General features: G+C 47.0%; 1 protein-coding gene and 1 long non-coding RNA gene across 2 annotated transcripts; one reads left to right on the top strand and one right to left on the bottom strand.

The window, feature by feature from the left end:
- Positions 1–1,688: 1,688 nt before the first annotated feature.
- On the bottom strand, positions 1,689–7,806 carry ZBTB42 (zinc finger and BTB domain containing 42). Its single transcript, XM_076345575.1, has 2 exons — positions 7,753–7,806; positions 1,689–6,423 (listed from the first exon to the last, which is right to left on the bottom strand). Exon 2 carries the CDS (start codon positions 6,407–6,409, stop codon positions 4,979–4,981), a length of 1,431 nt encoding a protein of 476 aa, XP_076201690.1. The 5' UTR covers positions 6,410–6,423; positions 7,753–7,806; the 3' UTR covers positions 1,689–4,978.
- Positions 7,807–8,289: 483 nt separating this feature from the next.
- Positions 8,290–13,986, top strand: LOC143163744 (uncharacterized). Its single transcript, XR_012995958.1, has 3 exons — positions 8,290–8,446; positions 9,126–9,273; positions 9,944–13,986. It is a non-coding gene; the product is annotated as an uncharacterized LOC143163744 (long non-coding RNA).
- Positions 13,987–16,184: the final 2,198 nt, after the last annotated feature.

Here is a 16,184-nt window from a genome sequence, read left to right as displayed (position 1 = left end):
GCCCGGGGTTAGGACAGCAGATGCTCCTGGGAGTCACCCCCTTTCCCATAGGGAAGGGCAGGATCTATCCCAGCACACCTGCGAGCTGGCAGGCAGGGAACCATGCCTAGAGGGATCCCACTGCTTATTCGGTACGTACACACCCCACACCCCCCCTTTCCAGTATCCGCTTAGTGGCCTGGTTTCTTCTCAAAGCTTTTTACATTTCACATTCCTAAGATTTAATTATGTTATCAGAACAACAGGCATCAGGATTTGGAGTGCCAGAATTCACATTAGCAATTGCTATCAACAAAGAAAATGGGCACAGCATGCCCATGCCAGAGTAGATGTGGGCTGCTCTCCTCAATCTACTCACGGTTATTTATAGCCTGCTTGCAAGCCATCCACCTCCCAGGTTTAGCTTCAAGCTCACTTCTTCCCGAGCACCCTCTCGCTCAAAGAAAAGCCTTTTGCATCCCCCTTCCCTAGCACAGCACCCAGATTTGGACACATTTAATTAATTTTTGGGGGCAGGGGGGATAAAACACCTTTGAATCTTCTTCCATACATCCACAACAGCAGAAAAGAGTGAAAACAGAGTCCCACAAATAAGCAGCTGCAGGGACACCCACCCCCCAGTGGTAGAAATTTAAAAAAAAAAAGTATCTATAGTTTCTAACACTTCACCACATCAAAGCAGGACCGCCGCACATCTCCAGCACCTTTCTGCCCTCCCCGCAGGTGGGGATGGAGGCACAAGCTCTGCAAGGCAGGACACATGCTTGAATGCAAGAAATACCTACCTATTTTGAGACGATTGCAAAGAAGCGGCTACGCGATAGCAGGAGGGGAGAGATAGCTGTCCCTCCACACCAGCATTAACTGTAATTTGCCCATCCCTCCACCAGCACCATTTCAAGGCAGTCTGATTCTGCCGGGATCCTGCGCCTCCAAATAATTAAGAAGTACAAGATACAGTGTGCGTAGTACAGGTGCAAACCTACCCACCAGCTTATTTTCCTCCCCTGAGCAGCAGCTGGCCCCGGCAGCTCGTGTCCTCTTCCTCCTGATCCCAGCTCCTGCTAAATCAACCCAAGTTGTAAGGCAGATGTTAGCGGGAGTTGGGTCAGACCTCAGCTCTCCCAAGCCTGGGAGAGTTTTGGCACTTAAGAGAACCCCTTCACGCAAGTTAGCTAACGTGGCTTCGGTCAGCCCAACGGTGTCGGGATGCCGGCGGGCACGGGCGCCTTTGCCAGACTGCCCTCACACGCCGCATCACTTCTGCGTTCACAGGCTCGTCACCCGGTCCCCAGGACCCGCCTGCGGCTGTAAAGCAGCATCGCTCAGGGCAGGGCTGGTCCAAAGCTCACTCAGGGCATCGGAGGGAGAGCTGAGCCCGTTCAAACCTCCCAGATACTCTGGTGAAAATGCAGAAGTGGTGCTGGTTTTAGTCCTGCCCAGTGACTAAGGAAATGCTCGGCCAGGCTCTGACATACGGCAGCTCCTCACACGCCTAAAATTCCACGCGGCCCTGAAAAAGAAAGAAATCATTAGAGTATATAATAATAAATGACAAAAAGCAGCACAACTACCTGTAAAATATTAATAATAAAAATAACAAAAAAAATAATTAAGAAATATTAATAAAAAACCCAAACACCACACCCCTTCTGCTAAAGGGGGGAGGAGGAGGAGGCGGCTCAAGCTTACAACTCTAGCACGTTTTATTTTGTGTAAATTTATAAAGACAACAATCCTAGTCACGATTGTCACGTTGTACAGCACATACCAATACAGTTGCAAACAGAACTCCACGCAAAACTAAGCGCTAACAGTAGCTTGAATCACTCTTCCTGCGATTGTCGTATCTAGACTAACAGTATTACACTAACACTGAAGAAAAAATAGTTCACTATAAAACAGTGATAGAACGTTTTTATAAAATATATTCCATTCCAATAGCTTTTCTACATACTGTATACTATAAAACTCTCCCACAAAAATTAGTGTCTTTAAATATACATATTTAATCTGAACTGCACCAAGATTAAAAACAATTAAAAATATCAATGAATTTTTTTTTTTTTTTTTTTTACATTAACTTCACAGTATTTGTTTGTAGTAGAAGACAAATCCAGTGTTTAAAATGCGGAGCAGGACTGTCTCCTACAGAGACAGTAACAGCCCCACAGTGAAATAGTTTATGAAGAGACAAGCGTAAGTGTGCAATGTTTTTAGTACTTCTCTGTAGAGCCATGAACCATTTTGAAAACATGCTCCGAGCTATTGCAACTTAAAAATATGAGACACACACAGAAAGACAGCCAAAAAAAGTCACCTTAAGAACAAAAATAAGTGCAAACATTTTTTTTACTTTAGAAATTCAAGCTATGAGGAGTGGGAACACAAATACCAGACTATGAGAACAGCGTGTTCATGATGTAGTGAAGAATGAGAAAGTAATTTTTTTTTTAAAAAAACTTTTGCCCCATATTCACTGCAGTACAGAGCATGCTCATAGCATCAGTTTAATGAATTATTTCTAGACTAAGATCAGACACAACCTTGTTTCAACTTTTCCCTGCTCCATACGCTAATGATGTTCTTATGGCACATCCTATTTTACGATCGTCTAAAAAAAAAAAAAAAAAAAAAAAAACCCAAAAAACCAAAAACACAGTAATTGAAGACTGAAATGCAAAAAAAGTGTCACAAGAATGCAAAATTAAGATTACCAGCTTCAGTAATGCTGACTCTACATTAAACTCTTTACATGTTGTTCAACATGCAAAACCCATTGTTATAAAATTTAAAGTGAAGTGTAAATTAACTAGTTTTGAAATAGATTAACAGTAATAATTCCACTTCAAAAAAAAGTCTAATAAATACTATATCAAGTATCTTCAGGAGAAAAAAATAACTTAATTTTAGTAGGAAGAAAAATAACTTAATTTTAGTAGATTTTGTTCAGTGCTATTTCCAATCACAGCAAGAAAGAAAAAAAAAAAGGAAGAAAAAACTGATTAAGTAGAATAAGACCACAGTACCAAAGCCACTTATGTTCAAGATACAGTACTCTCCCACAACTTTCATATGTAACAGGTTCAGCAAAAATATTGTACAGTCAAGAAATTAGACTGAAAACAAAAAAACCCAAAACTATAAATAGAAGCAAAATTTCACATTACATGTACATTCATAGTTTAAGAGACGAACAATAAGAGGAGGCTGTAACAAGTAGATCCTGATTTTCTTTAAAAGAGAAAGTACTTTTAAAAAAAAAAAAAATCAATCCCATGTTATTTATGTAGGTAGTGCTCAGTTTTTGGACCAGAGGGGGAAGGCATTGGGAAATTTTTTCTTCATAAGATGAAATACAGCATTTTAAGCACAACTTTTTAAAATAATCTCACTCAGTGCTTCAAATTCATTTTAAAATAAACGCTTAAGTTTCACAAAACAACTCCAGGAGTGTCAGGAAAGCTGGTGAAGCAACGCCAACGCAGCAGAACGACATTCAAAACCCTCAGATATTATTATATTTCAGTCCCGTGTACATGTACCTTGAATGGGTAATTTGACTGGAAGGGAATAATCTGATATTTACCGACATGCACAGACCAGAGGATGCTCTATTAAGCAAGTAATTGAGTTATTTGGAGTAAAACTGGTTAGAGTTACAGGCAGCCTCAGTTTACAAACCAACTAAAAAAAAACACCGAAAAAGACCCCAAAAACCTCCCCTGAAAAGGTAGGACATGGGGGGAAAAAGTCGGGCCATGTTTTCCCTCCAGCAGTTTATCTTCATACTGCCCCTTTGAAATACCAGCGATTGCACAGAATTTGGCCAAGAGGGAATCACCAACTTCATAAAAAATAAAATAAAATAGAATTCTGAGCTGCCTATTTTAGCATAGCAGCAAACTTTTCGGACAAGATAGCAGGGCATCTCCTAACACACGTGGTACGAGTTACCTTGAACTAAGACACCCCAGGAGCTGCTTTAGGGCTGCTGTCCCCCCCGCAAGGGGGACAGGATCAGCCCCTGGGTGTCGATATGGGAAGGGAGTTATTCATGTATCATACGATTTTTTGTATGTCCTAGTGCACATCCTTCAGCATTTCGGGAGTGAATACGCTGCAGACAGAAAGAGTTTTTTCTGTCCACATTTTATGCTCAAAAGCAGCTTTTCAGTAGGTCAGCCCACAGACGAGGATGGGTGGGAAGGGAAAATTTAAGTCAAGTCCCGAGGCAAAAACTTCTCATTCAGACTTTAGGACCGACTGCAGAACTATTCTAATATAATAAAGAGAATAAAAAATGACCAGTACCAAAGACGCAGCCAGGAATCCTCAACCCCCTTTGCAACTGGGGCCAATTTAAGGTCTCGTCTAGCTCTATAAAATAAGAGTACGGCCGCTTACTCTAGGATATGCAGACAAGTTTCTCTACACTGAAATGTATTTAAATCATAGTTCATCTCTTCAGATGTTACTATGCAACACGCAGAGAGCATCAGGGGAGCTTAATGGAATCCAAATTTTTCTCTGGAATTTGCTGATAATTTTTTCGAAATTAAAAAGAAAAAAAAGCAAACCCTAAAAAAAAAAACCAAAAACCAAAACAAAAAAAAAAAAACCTGACCACGAAGCAAGTTACTTCCAGCATGAAAACAGATGCTAAATCATTGCAGAATTACTTAGATCATTTCACATTAATAATGTAACATGGGTGCGCAAGAGAAGACCTATAGGACAGGGCTGGGAAGGGAGGGCGGCAGGGGAAGGGGAGAGGTGGAAGGACTGCATTGAAAGGCCTCTGGAGCGTTTACCTCTGCATCTTTTAAAGAACATATACCTGAAGTGAATATCACCAAAATAAAATAAAGGAAGGGAGGAAAAAAAAGAATTAAAATTCAGATGCTGCCTTTTTTTCCTGTTTTGTTTTAAAAGGGCGGGGGGGAGGGGGTTAAAAAAAAAATAAAAATCACGCATCTCAAACAACCAAGGACTTTACAAGGCCACAATGAAATTTGCGGATATGTCTGTACAAATCCCCAGACTGCGTGAACCGTCTCTCGCACCACTTGCACCCGTGGGGTTTCTCCCTGGTGTGCACCACCGCGTGGCGGCTGAGGTTGTGGGAATACTGGAAGCTCTTTCCGCACTGGCCGCAGGTGTAGGGCTTCTCCCCCGAGTGAGTCCTCTCGTGCCTCTTTAACGTGTACATGCAAGAAAAAGTCTTTCCGCAGAGGGTACAAGTGGGGACGGACCCGTCGGGGGACAGGCGGGTCCGGGAGCCGTCCTTGTCGCGAAAGTGAGAGCTCAGGTGCAGCTGAAGGATGTGCGGGCTCGGGAACACCTTGCTACAGAGGGGGCAAATGCAGATATGCCCGGGAGGCACGAGGACGCCCGAGGAGGAGATGTCCGACGAATCCATGTCGTCCTCGCTCTCGTCTCGCTCTTGATCTACATCCTCCTCTCGGGCATGAGAGCTGCCATTCCCCGCGAACATGTGTCCTAACCCTGTCACTAGGCTTTTGGCTGAATTCCCAAAATGCTGACTCTCCGGACTCCTGGCTTCGCCGTCCTCCTGATCTGACAGCAAGTCTTGTTCATCTTTAACAAGTGGCTCGGTACCCTGCTGCTGGCTGTCGGAAGCCAGCTGTCCAAAGACATAGGAGGGGTGTAAGGAATCTCTCCCCGGCACGGGCTTGAAAGACAAATCCAGCGCACAGTCCACATCACTCGAAGCCAGGGGATGGTTAACAGACCTTTGGGACAAAGGTCCTGTGGAACTATTGACATTAGCCTTTGTTTTTCCAGCTGCTGCGGCACACGGTTCTGCCTCTGTCGGCACAGAGCTGACACTTATATGATCAGAGGACCAGGCAGGGTGACTGCTGACCTTTTCTTTGCCTGCTGCTCTCTCGTATTCTGCAACGCTGAATTTTTGTTTGTTTCCTGGGTCAAACTCGTGGACCAGGGGCACTCCGGCGTCTAGAAAATGCTCCGCTTTCTCCAAACTAGCCACCTCATCATTAATCTTCTCTTCCGAACATAATTCTTTATCTTTCAACTTGCCCTTGCAGACTTTCACAATGTCATACATGTGAAGGTAGCTAGCCGCAGCCAGCACATCTTCGACCGGGAGACTGTTGAATTCCAGCTTTCCCTCATACATGAATTCGAGCAGCAGGCTGAAGGCAGGGGCTGTGACAATGTCACTGTTCAGATGCACAATATCCCTTTTGTCTAACTGGTCCCTGTAGAAAAGATGGAAGTACATACTGCAAGAGGCAAGAACGGCTCTGTGAGCTCTGAATTGAGCTTCTCCAACTAAAACAGTACAGTCACACAGGAAGCCCTGGTGACGCTGCTGACTCAGACACTGCAGCAACTGGCGGCTATGGTCTGGAAACTCCATTCTTCCTTCATAACCTGTTCAAAACAGGAAAAACTTGAATGCTACTGTAAACTAAAGCCTCCTAGCAGCTGTAACAAACAGATCGGCTTTTTGGTAACACAAGCCAAAGAAACAGCCTTGGAGATAACGTTTACTGTTAATTGTCTGTAATAGTTTTATTAAGGGGTGGGGGGAGAGAAAAAAACCCAACACAACACGCTTCTCATCCTTTCGCACCTGCTCCAAACAGGAAAAACTTGATTGTAAGTAAACAAAAGCTAGTAAAGCAGCAGCCCCTCCAAGCTTTGTTTCTCCCACTAAGCACTTTAATAAAATTAAGAGGAGGAAAGCACACACACACACAAAAAAAAAGCATAAACTCCCAGGCTGTTTTCCCTGCAACGCTAACTCGGGGCATCTTTTAATAAAGCATATTACCCATGTCACACACATACACACACGCACATTTAAACTTTATCCTCGGTCGTTATGCACCGAATCACAACAAAACAGCCGCGGCTGCCGCTGGGGAAGAGGCGTTTTTGCAGGGAGGGAGCCGGGTGGGGTGAAGCGCCCCCGGCCCCCGCATGCGGAAAAGGGGGGGGGAATAAAGGGAAAAAGTTTCCCTTGAAGTTATTAAAAGCCAAGGAGGGAAATAAGCGGCGTAAGGACAGCGAGAGGGCAGGGCTGAGGCTGCAGCCGGCTACCTGCCGCGGCCGGGCGCTTACCTTCCCGCGGGGCGCGGCGGAGCCGGCCGCGGGCGCGGAGCCGGGCGGGCAGGAGGGAGCGCGGGCGCGGGTGCGTGCGCGAGTGCGAGCGAGGCGCGGCGGGAGGGAGGGAGGGAGGCAGGAGGGAGGGAGGGAGGGAGAAAAGGAGGAGTGCTCGGTTTGCTAATTACACCGCAAGCTGGAGAGTCAGCTGCTCTGACTTCACTGCGATGGAAATGCTACCTCCAGCTGTGCGCCTTTTAATGCCATATGTTACTCCAAATCTCGCTACCAGCCAACCACAGCTTGCTGCCTTTTAAAGTTCCAGCAGCCCCATTTATAGCCCGCGATTAAATCCCACAAACTTGCCCCGAGCCCGCCCCCCCCCACATACTCCCCCCCCCCCCCCTCCAACCCCGGACCCCACCTCCCGCCGCGAAGTTGCTCCCCGCAGCCCGCCGCGGTGACCTTCGCCGGCGCCCGGCTCCGCGCAGCGCTGGGGCGGGGGGGTGGGGGGACACGACACCGCGGAGCCGCTTTTCGGAGGGCCCCCCCCCCCGCTTTGCAGCCGCGCTCCCCAACTTTGCAGGGAGGACTTCCCCTTTCCGGGGGGGTGAGGGGGGTTTCGCCCTCCCGGCCGGCTCACCGCGTACTTACCGGCGTGCGACGGCGGGGCTCGGCGTCCGCATGTGCGCGGTGGTGCGCGGCGCTCCGCGGGTGCGGCGCGGGGCCGGCGGCACGGCGGTGTTGTGGAGCAGGTTGTTAGCCGGCCGCTCTCGCGATACTTTCCCTCCGAGCCGCGGGTGCGTGTGTGCGTGTGTGTGCGAGTGAGTGTGTGTGTGTGCGCGCGTGTGTCCCCGTCTGGTGCACACAATAGCCCCCGCCGCCCCGGCCAGCCCCGCCGGCGGCGGCCGGTGTGCGCTGCCGGCTGCGCCCTCCCCCCCTCTTCTCCTTCTCCTCCTCCTCCGCCTCCCCTTCCTCCTCCTCCTCCTCCCCTCCCGGCCGCTGCATTGGCAGCGCGGCCGTCCCGCTCCCAACTCCGCTGCGCCGCCGCGGAGCGGGCGCGCCCGCCCGCCCGCTGCAGCCCGACGTGCCGCGGAGGGCGGCGGAGTGGGCTGCCCGGCGGAGGGCAGAGCCGCCTCCGCGCCCGCGGAGGGCGGGAAGCGGGGCAGCGGGAGTTGCGCGGCGCCTGCCCCGCGGCGGGGATGGGGCGAGAGGCGACGCGCTCCCCCGGATTTATCTTTAGTTGCGCGTCAGCTGATAAATACCAGATGCCTACGGATTTTTCAAGATGACCTTTTCGATAGTTGATTTGAATTTTAAATTTTAATTAGCTGTAATCCCATCAAAAGTGAGTGCCTTCAGAGGGAGAGAGCGTAGAAGCGCGGGGCTGGCGGCCGGGGCCGGGGCCCGGCCGCGGTTCCCGCCGCAGCGCCCGGGGTCAGACCCGGCCGCCGCCGAAATCCGCCGCCGAAGTGCGGCTGCCGCAGCCCCGGGTGCCTCCCTCGCCCCGCTGGAAGCTGGAGCGGGGCCGGCGGGGGCAATGTCGCTGCTGTGGGTTGTCCCGGGAGCCTCCGGGCTGCAACAGCGCCGGGAGGGGAGGCAGAGGTGGCCGCAGACGTGAAGCGACGGATTGAGGCTCCGGGTCGAGGTTGATGTTTAGGGTTTTGCTGCTCTTGAAAAGAAAAAGGGATGCGTTTGAGAGTGCTGTTAGGGTGGGGGGAGCGGAGGGGGGAGCGGAGCGCTGGGGTCACTGCAGAGCTCCCCTGCGAACACCCTGCGTGGTGCCAGTCGGGGTCTCTAGCCCGTGCTTTAGCCTCCAACAAGTAAAGCAGGGAAACTCCTTTCTCTTCCTTCCTCTAGGTTGCCTTGTCTAGATTATAATATCTGCAGGATAACAACTTTTTTTTTTTTTTGAATGTACGTGTTTTCCAATGCACAACGGTAGCATTAGCACCTTAAAACATCAGGTTTATTGATTGGTATATTTGTTACTAATTTAATCCTGTTCTTTGATATTTTATCTTTAGGCTCTTTGTCACAGAAGTCAGGGTCTACATTGCTGACACCACTTTTCTCTCACGGACCTCAACTATTTAACTCCATTGGCAGTGAATGCCAGGACCTTTGGGTGGTTTTTGAGCGTTAATGACTGCATCGGCACAAAGCTCTTCTCAGGTATTTGGTAATACTATCATCCGTACCGTTCAAATTGGGAAACTCCAGCCCCGAATGTGGGGGTGCGCAGCTCCAGCAAAAGAGTTAAAGGTCCTGGGGTTAAATCTGTCACCGTTCAGTAAAGCCGAGAGCTTTATCTATTTGTCCACGATCACAGGCGCGATTGGGGAATGGGAGCTCTCTGTCCTTTTAAAGATGGTATTATCCCACAGTCGCAGCCTGATAATACAGGCTCCACCAAAAGTGGAGCAATTCCTTCCCCAAAGTGCAAGTGCGGTTTCCACTAAGTTACTCTGTGGATTTGTCGACTTGTAGAGTTTCGCTGTCTTTGTACACTGGAAATGTTAGGCAGTCTCTTGTATTCATATGAATTATGCTGCTTGGCAGAAATCCCTTATTTTGTGTAATTCATTGTTCATTTTTCCTTCTCCCCTTTAATAATAAGGGGAGAAAAAATAAGATAAAAAAAGAACCAAGGTTTTAATTCCTGTTTGGGTGCTGTAAGCTGGGAATAATTGTCTACAATCTAGCAATGTCTTACTTTTAGTAAACCAATTACAATTTCACAGTAAGTCTGTGGCCATTACTGAGTTTGAAATGTCAGAAAACGCAACAGCATTCCCATTTTCGCTAGGTATCCATTTTGCGTGTTGTCGGCTTGGTTTTTCAGGACTCAGAAATACTATACTCGCCTTCACACCAAGGCAACGAAAGAGACAATACAGGTGGTGTACTGATCTAACTATGGTTGTATAAAATACTGGTAGTACAACTCTCTAATGTAAACAAGCCCGAAGTCATTACTGGAGGCAAGGCAACAGGAAGAACTGCCCCAGACACTTTATTCTGAGAGCTCCTGCGTTCCTGAAGGCCCTCGTGAAAGCACGACGTGGTAAGCAAGCTGTCTGCTTTCATCGCGCTGGCCCCTGAGCCCTTTGCAGGCTGAAGGCTCCCCTACCACAAAGCCCAGAAGAGGCTCCGTTTTCAGTCCTTCCCGAGGGAACGGAGCCAGGCGGCAGCTGCTCGGCCGATACAGAACTCTCCAACCAGCGTCCATCGTGCCGCCGAACATGAGGACGGCTGAACGTGAACGGGGACTGATGGAAGACGTCGGGAGCCACCATGTTACGCATCCTTGTGCGGCCATGTGCGTTCCTGGGTCCGGCTAAAACCCTCCTGGGCGCCAGTGAGCCTTTTGCTGCTTATGGAGCCTTCTAGAGTTGAGCAGAAAGCCCAGGTTTAGGGTGGAGAGAGTAAAAATCAGTGGTGCTGGCAGGGCATTCATTTGCCAAGCAAGGCTAGCCCCGCTCCTGGTCATTTATGCTGCCTGGACACCAGCCAAAGCCCACAGAAATTAGTAGAAAACCCAACTGGATCAGGTCCATAAAGCCTGAGGACTCGCTTCCATTCTTACCCCTTTGATCCAACAAGAGTATATATTTACCGAGTGGGGCCTCACTAGCCCTCTTTGTTGGCCAAATGCAGAAGTGGTAGCAACAGGTTTTTCATGCGATTTAATCGTTTTCTCTCTCACCACATTGGGCAGAAGTCTCTTTGTGTTTGTTTCTACATGATTTCAGTGCTTTTATGTTCTTTTTTTTTTTTTGTAGGGCGTCTTCTTTGTGGTAGTCCAGTTGCATTTCAGAGGGAGAGTCGGGGCCTGAGATTGTTTGATACTTGCAGGGATTGAAGATATTTTCAGTGCATTGGTCATAGCGAGGTTCATTTGCAGAAGTTCTTCTGAACTTTTCCAAAGGTTGATTCATTCCATGCAGAGAGCAGTGGGCATTAGAAGGATCGAATGCTTCATTCCCTCCTCTGAGACAGGGAGGAATTTAACCCCAAAGGATGCTGAGCCCTGTGGTGTTAAGGAGCTGCCATTGGTGTCCATGGATCTCCTCCAATTTGCAATCTACTCCAGCACTTACCCTGCAGTCAAATCCAAGGTCAGCGTTCAGGGGGTTGCTTCATTTGCAGTCAAGTCATAAAAGTGGGCATGACCTTCCCAAAGATCTTTTCAAGCACGTCATCTAAGACTCAAGGAAGCATTAACTTGCACTATTGCCATTCCAGACATTAATCAGAGCATATATTGCAGACAGTCTCCTGAGCAGTGTGCTTATGTGAGTTGTATTTGTTTTATGGCTGTCCTGCTGATTTCTCCCTGATAATGAGACCCTGCGTGTGCACTGGAGTATTTGTGAGTATATATTGTAGCAGCTAGGGCCTTACATCTCCGTGTCAAATCATCCTACCAAATGGATAGGCTCATAGCACTAAGCTGCATATATAAATTACATATTAACTTGTTGTATTTGCTATAACATGGCTATTAATAAGGATACACCAATCTAGCGACATGCATTAAGAGCGCAAAGGACTCCGCAGAGGTACCGCTGGCGCAGGTCACGTTCGACTCTGCAGCAAGAGCTTGCAACATCCCCATCCAAACCAGCCAGGCATTTAATATCACACCTGTACTTCAGCTCCCTCGTCAGCGGCTGGGAGACAGCTTTCTCTCAGTTATTCATCTTCCATAGTTTCACTCAGCCTGCCTAACCCTCAACTTCTGGTTGTTTTTGTTACAATCTGCCGTGTTCTGGATTTCTAGAAATGGTAAATGAAGGTACTTTTTCAGCCTTTAAAAATCCATTGGTTTTTTTTCTGTAAAAAACCAAAAAATTGTTTTTTTCTGTAAAAAAAAAACCCACTTCTTGGTTTGCAGGGGTGAAGGAAATTTGCATGGCATTGATAAGGCACACTCTCCACTTTGGGAGGGTTTTTTTCCTCTTTCACCCTTGCTAATCACCCCGGCAGCCATATTTTAATGTTGCTTGGGTTTTCTTTGGCACATTCAGAATATAATACACATTTATTTTTAAAAATCTAATACAATTAAGCAAGTTATTTCCTTTTTAATATTTGTTTTATTTATTTATCTGTCCATCCCCAGGAAGGAAATCTGAGAGCCTATGTTATAATTTAACAGGCGTATAGAAGTTTATAGCAGCATATATAGAGAACGACAATGAAAGGCCATAAATAACAGTGGACAGTAAGAGACAAAATTGGTGTCTGCTTTGGGACCAGGCGTAAGATTTATCAGGCCCAGACAAAGGTCTTTAAATCAGAAGCTGATGTATTCTCAGATAAGCTGAGCAGCACTGGTAGGGTCCAGCGTAGAGTTACTAATTTCTTATTAAAGGAGAGGTTCTTAATTGGCGTTGCTCTATTTAAGCAAATAATACACCGTGTTAACAATGCACTTCATTTTAGTAACTCCCAGAAGAAAACAGGGCTAAATACTGCAGAAGTGTTTTGCTAGATTAGGACTGGGAAATCTCACAATGGGAAATCCTTGCTAAGCAAAAATATAACCTAGAATAAAGGACTTAGTATTAGCGATGTTCTGGTGCCAGTTTAGCAGCAGTTCCTCAGAAAATGTTTTGTCGCAGGGTAAATCAATTTTACCTCCAACTATTACCCTGAGCTTTGTAAGGCAGAGAGTTGGTGTACCTATCCCACTGTCTGTAAAAGGTCTCTTAAGCAGGATCCTCTCTTGGGACTTGCGGGGTTGGCTGAACGTATTCTTAGAACAAGAGTTGTGATCCTCGTTAGATAAATCTGCAATCTCAGGGCATAAAAGACTCTGTCTTTTCCCATGTGTGTGCATATAATCTCAGTCTTCTCTCAATTTTTGCCTTTCCGCAGGGTTTCCAAATCAACCCAGCCTGAGCGAATATAAACAAGCATAAGCATCCCAGATGCGAGTTTAAAAAAATAAAATCCCCAACATCTCACTTTTCTCCATTCCCCATACTAAAACCTTCATGTGCTACACGGTTCACACCATCATTGTTACAATCTCTTTGTTGTTGGCCTTAGTGATGCCCACTTCTGCCCTCTCAAACCCATCCAGCTAGCTACAGCAATCACCTCTACTATTTCTTTATCCTTTTATCATGTAGCAAAACAAAACCAAGCTCCTTATTCCCATCTCCTTTTAATTTGGAGCACTCACAGTGGCATCATCTTCTAGCCCCCTTCCTTACCCTCCCTGGACATTTTCTTCTTCCCTCACCCCTGTATCCTTTTTGTGCTGCCCTTTGGGACTAGAACTGCCTCCCTGGCTCAAGGAGCCACACTTCTTCCATTACAAACACTATTTCTGTCTCCAGATACATAAACTACCAATTTTTAAACATCCCTTTAGCATGGGCATCTGTCTTCCTCTTCATGCCTCAATCTTTCTTTGGTGTCATTCTCAGTCTAGTTAGAGGAGCTGGGATAAGGATGTTGGGAGAGGCGGCACTGGATGGGAAAGATTTTGGAGTGAGTCTGGGAGCTCTGTGCAGAGAGAAACTGAGCGCGGCGTGCTCCCAGCCTCTGCTTGACTCCTTTGGGAGCCTGGGTGCTAAACCCGCACCTCTGAGAGCAGTCCAGCTCCCAGGAATGGAGAGAGGAATGGGAGGCTGGGGATGGGGAAGGCGAGACAGACCATTTTTTCTAGTCAAAAAGAGCTGCTGTTGTCTCAGGGCTGTACAGTAGCCATCACACTGGTCGCTCCGCTTCCCTCTGATGTATTCCAGGTGGAGGGGAAGTCCAGAGAATGTCATGTAAGAAATGCAAATAAAAATATCTTTCTAGACTTCCTTCTCTTATGTACTGTCTGCCAAAACCTTCGCTCCCCTCCTTCACTGTTTTGCCTATGGATGTGTTTTATGCTTTAATCTTGCTCTTCTGGTAAAAGAAGAAGTACTTGCTGCGAGTTTACATAACTTGCCTTTTACTGCTCTGGAAATGAATGTGGAAGTTTGGTCTTAATTAGACTCTCAGTGTAAGTCCTGTTTTAATGAATCACTGAAATATGTGAATAACATTAAGCTTAAGAATATGGCTGCAGAGTTGGATACTTGAAGCTGGTTGCACGGCTGGGTCTATGGGGAGACGAGCGCTTAGCACCCAGGTGAAGGTGTAGTAAGGGGGAAAGGACTCCCTGAAACCAGGGCATAGGTTTGAATTTAGCTGCAGGTAGACCTCTCTGCCTGTGGAATGGTTTTGATTTCAGAACCGGTACTTGTATACTGAACACTTTGCTCATGCATCACGGCTTCATCATGCAATGAAGTGACAGACTTCACGGCATCGGGGGTTCAGGCTGCAGTCTGAGATCCAGGCTATTACGTTACTGAGTTCCTCCTGCAACACAGCGAAGAGCCTGAGCTCCACCCGCACCCAGGGAGGGGAAGGTTTTTAGTAGTTTTCCCTTGGAAATTAAATGCCTCAGAATATGGGACGGTGGAGATGTCAGCAAACGTGCAAAACCTTGTGAAAAAATACCAGCTCACTAAGACGCACTCCTGATGCTTTTGCAAAGTGTCAGTTTTGTCTGGTGAACCCGGTGACGCTTATTAAAGAGCGTTTGGAAAAAAGGCTTCCAGAAGACACTCAGTACCACGCTTAGCTGGAGGTCAGCCTGTAACAGTTAATAAGTGAAAGGAAACAACCTGGAATGCCAATCACCTGCCGGGGAGCTGCAGGCATCACTGGTAGGATGTCACCCGGTCAAAGCAGGACAGGATGAATGGACCACTGTTGTGGAAAGGGTGCTGGCGGCAGTATTTTCCATTCGGTATACAAAGGGGTTTCGCAGAAGTTGGCACGATGGTGCAATGTTCATTTGCAGAAAACAAAAAATGGACTAAACTAAAAGTAAAACTAAATGGACTAGGAGAGTTGCAGAAGAAGTAGCAGTGGGCCAAAACCCCATGGTTTTTACATCTCCCTTAGTCTGGCTGACCTTCAAGACCCAGACTTGAGGATGTGCCTAGATGGTCCATTTGGCTGCGTGACTGTAGGACCTTAGTTTGCGTAGCCAGCAGCATACACAAAGCGATGTGCTGCTGCTCATGTCTGCCTTTAATTCTATAGTCCAAAAGGCTAAGTACTTCTTTTCAGCCAAGTGAAGCAGAGAGAGCCTCCAGCTCAGGTCCAGAGCAGCGTTCAAACTACACCTTTGTAATCGGGATGCTCTCAGGCTCTCTGCTTTTTCTTGGGGATGAATGTGGGGGAGGATTTGTGACCACACGCATTTAGACCAGACTTGTAAGAAGGCAGGGAAAGAAAAGGAAAGCAGAGATCCTTTTAAGATCAGTTATGATAAAAAAAAAACCTGGAATTTGGTTTTTTGTTTGGTTATTGGGAGTTACACCTGAACTCTTGCAGCTCTTCCAGCATTTGATGCAGAATCAATACCGAGAAGACTGGCTCTGATGCAGAAACTGAAATCCAAACAATCTCTCTCTCCTAAGTAGGAGATCAAATTGCCGATTTAACTCATGTCTACAGGTAAGGTGGGCAAATGTAGAGAGATTTATATAGAGGAGAGATTGGAAAGAAAGAAATTGCAAGTTAAATGGTGTTTGAAGTGATACGGAGCTCTGGGGAAATAGGCAAAACCTGAAGAGCAGCGAAAGGATAAAAATTGTGAAGTTCTCTAGAGAGGCTGAAAAAAGTACATTTTATTTACTGGAAAAATAAGATGGGTAAAGGCTAAATCCCACAATCCCTTACTCATGCAAGGAATCCTGTTGACTTAAATACTTGTGTAGAAGTATTTCTGTGGGTAAAGGATTTGTTGGACTGCATCCAAAACCGGGTTAAGGTTGATGTTTTCACAGAGACGGCAGTCTTTCGTATGCCGCCCCGGGTAGTAAACAGCAATCATAGGACACATTTTACAGGACGCACCAAATAAATAAAAAAAAAACCCCTTTGCTTATGTGCGTGGGAGGTTCAGGGTGGTGGGGGGCTAAGAGGAAGGTGACTTGGTGACCTGGGAGGCAGGGTCACTGGTTATGACTCTCTGCCGTGGCCGAGCGCGGACCCTCTACCGGAGAATGCCGCTGCCA

The sequence above is a fragment of the Aptenodytes patagonicus genome, chromosome 7 (assembly GCF_965638725.1).
Source record: "Aptenodytes patagonicus chromosome 7, bAptPat1.pri.cur, whole genome shotgun sequence".
Lineage (NCBI taxonomy): Eukaryota > Metazoa > Chordata > Aves > Sphenisciformes > Spheniscidae > Aptenodytes > Aptenodytes patagonicus.
The sequence above is the reverse complement of the archived record's forward strand: the minus strand, read 5'-3'. Positions and strand labels throughout refer to the sequence as shown.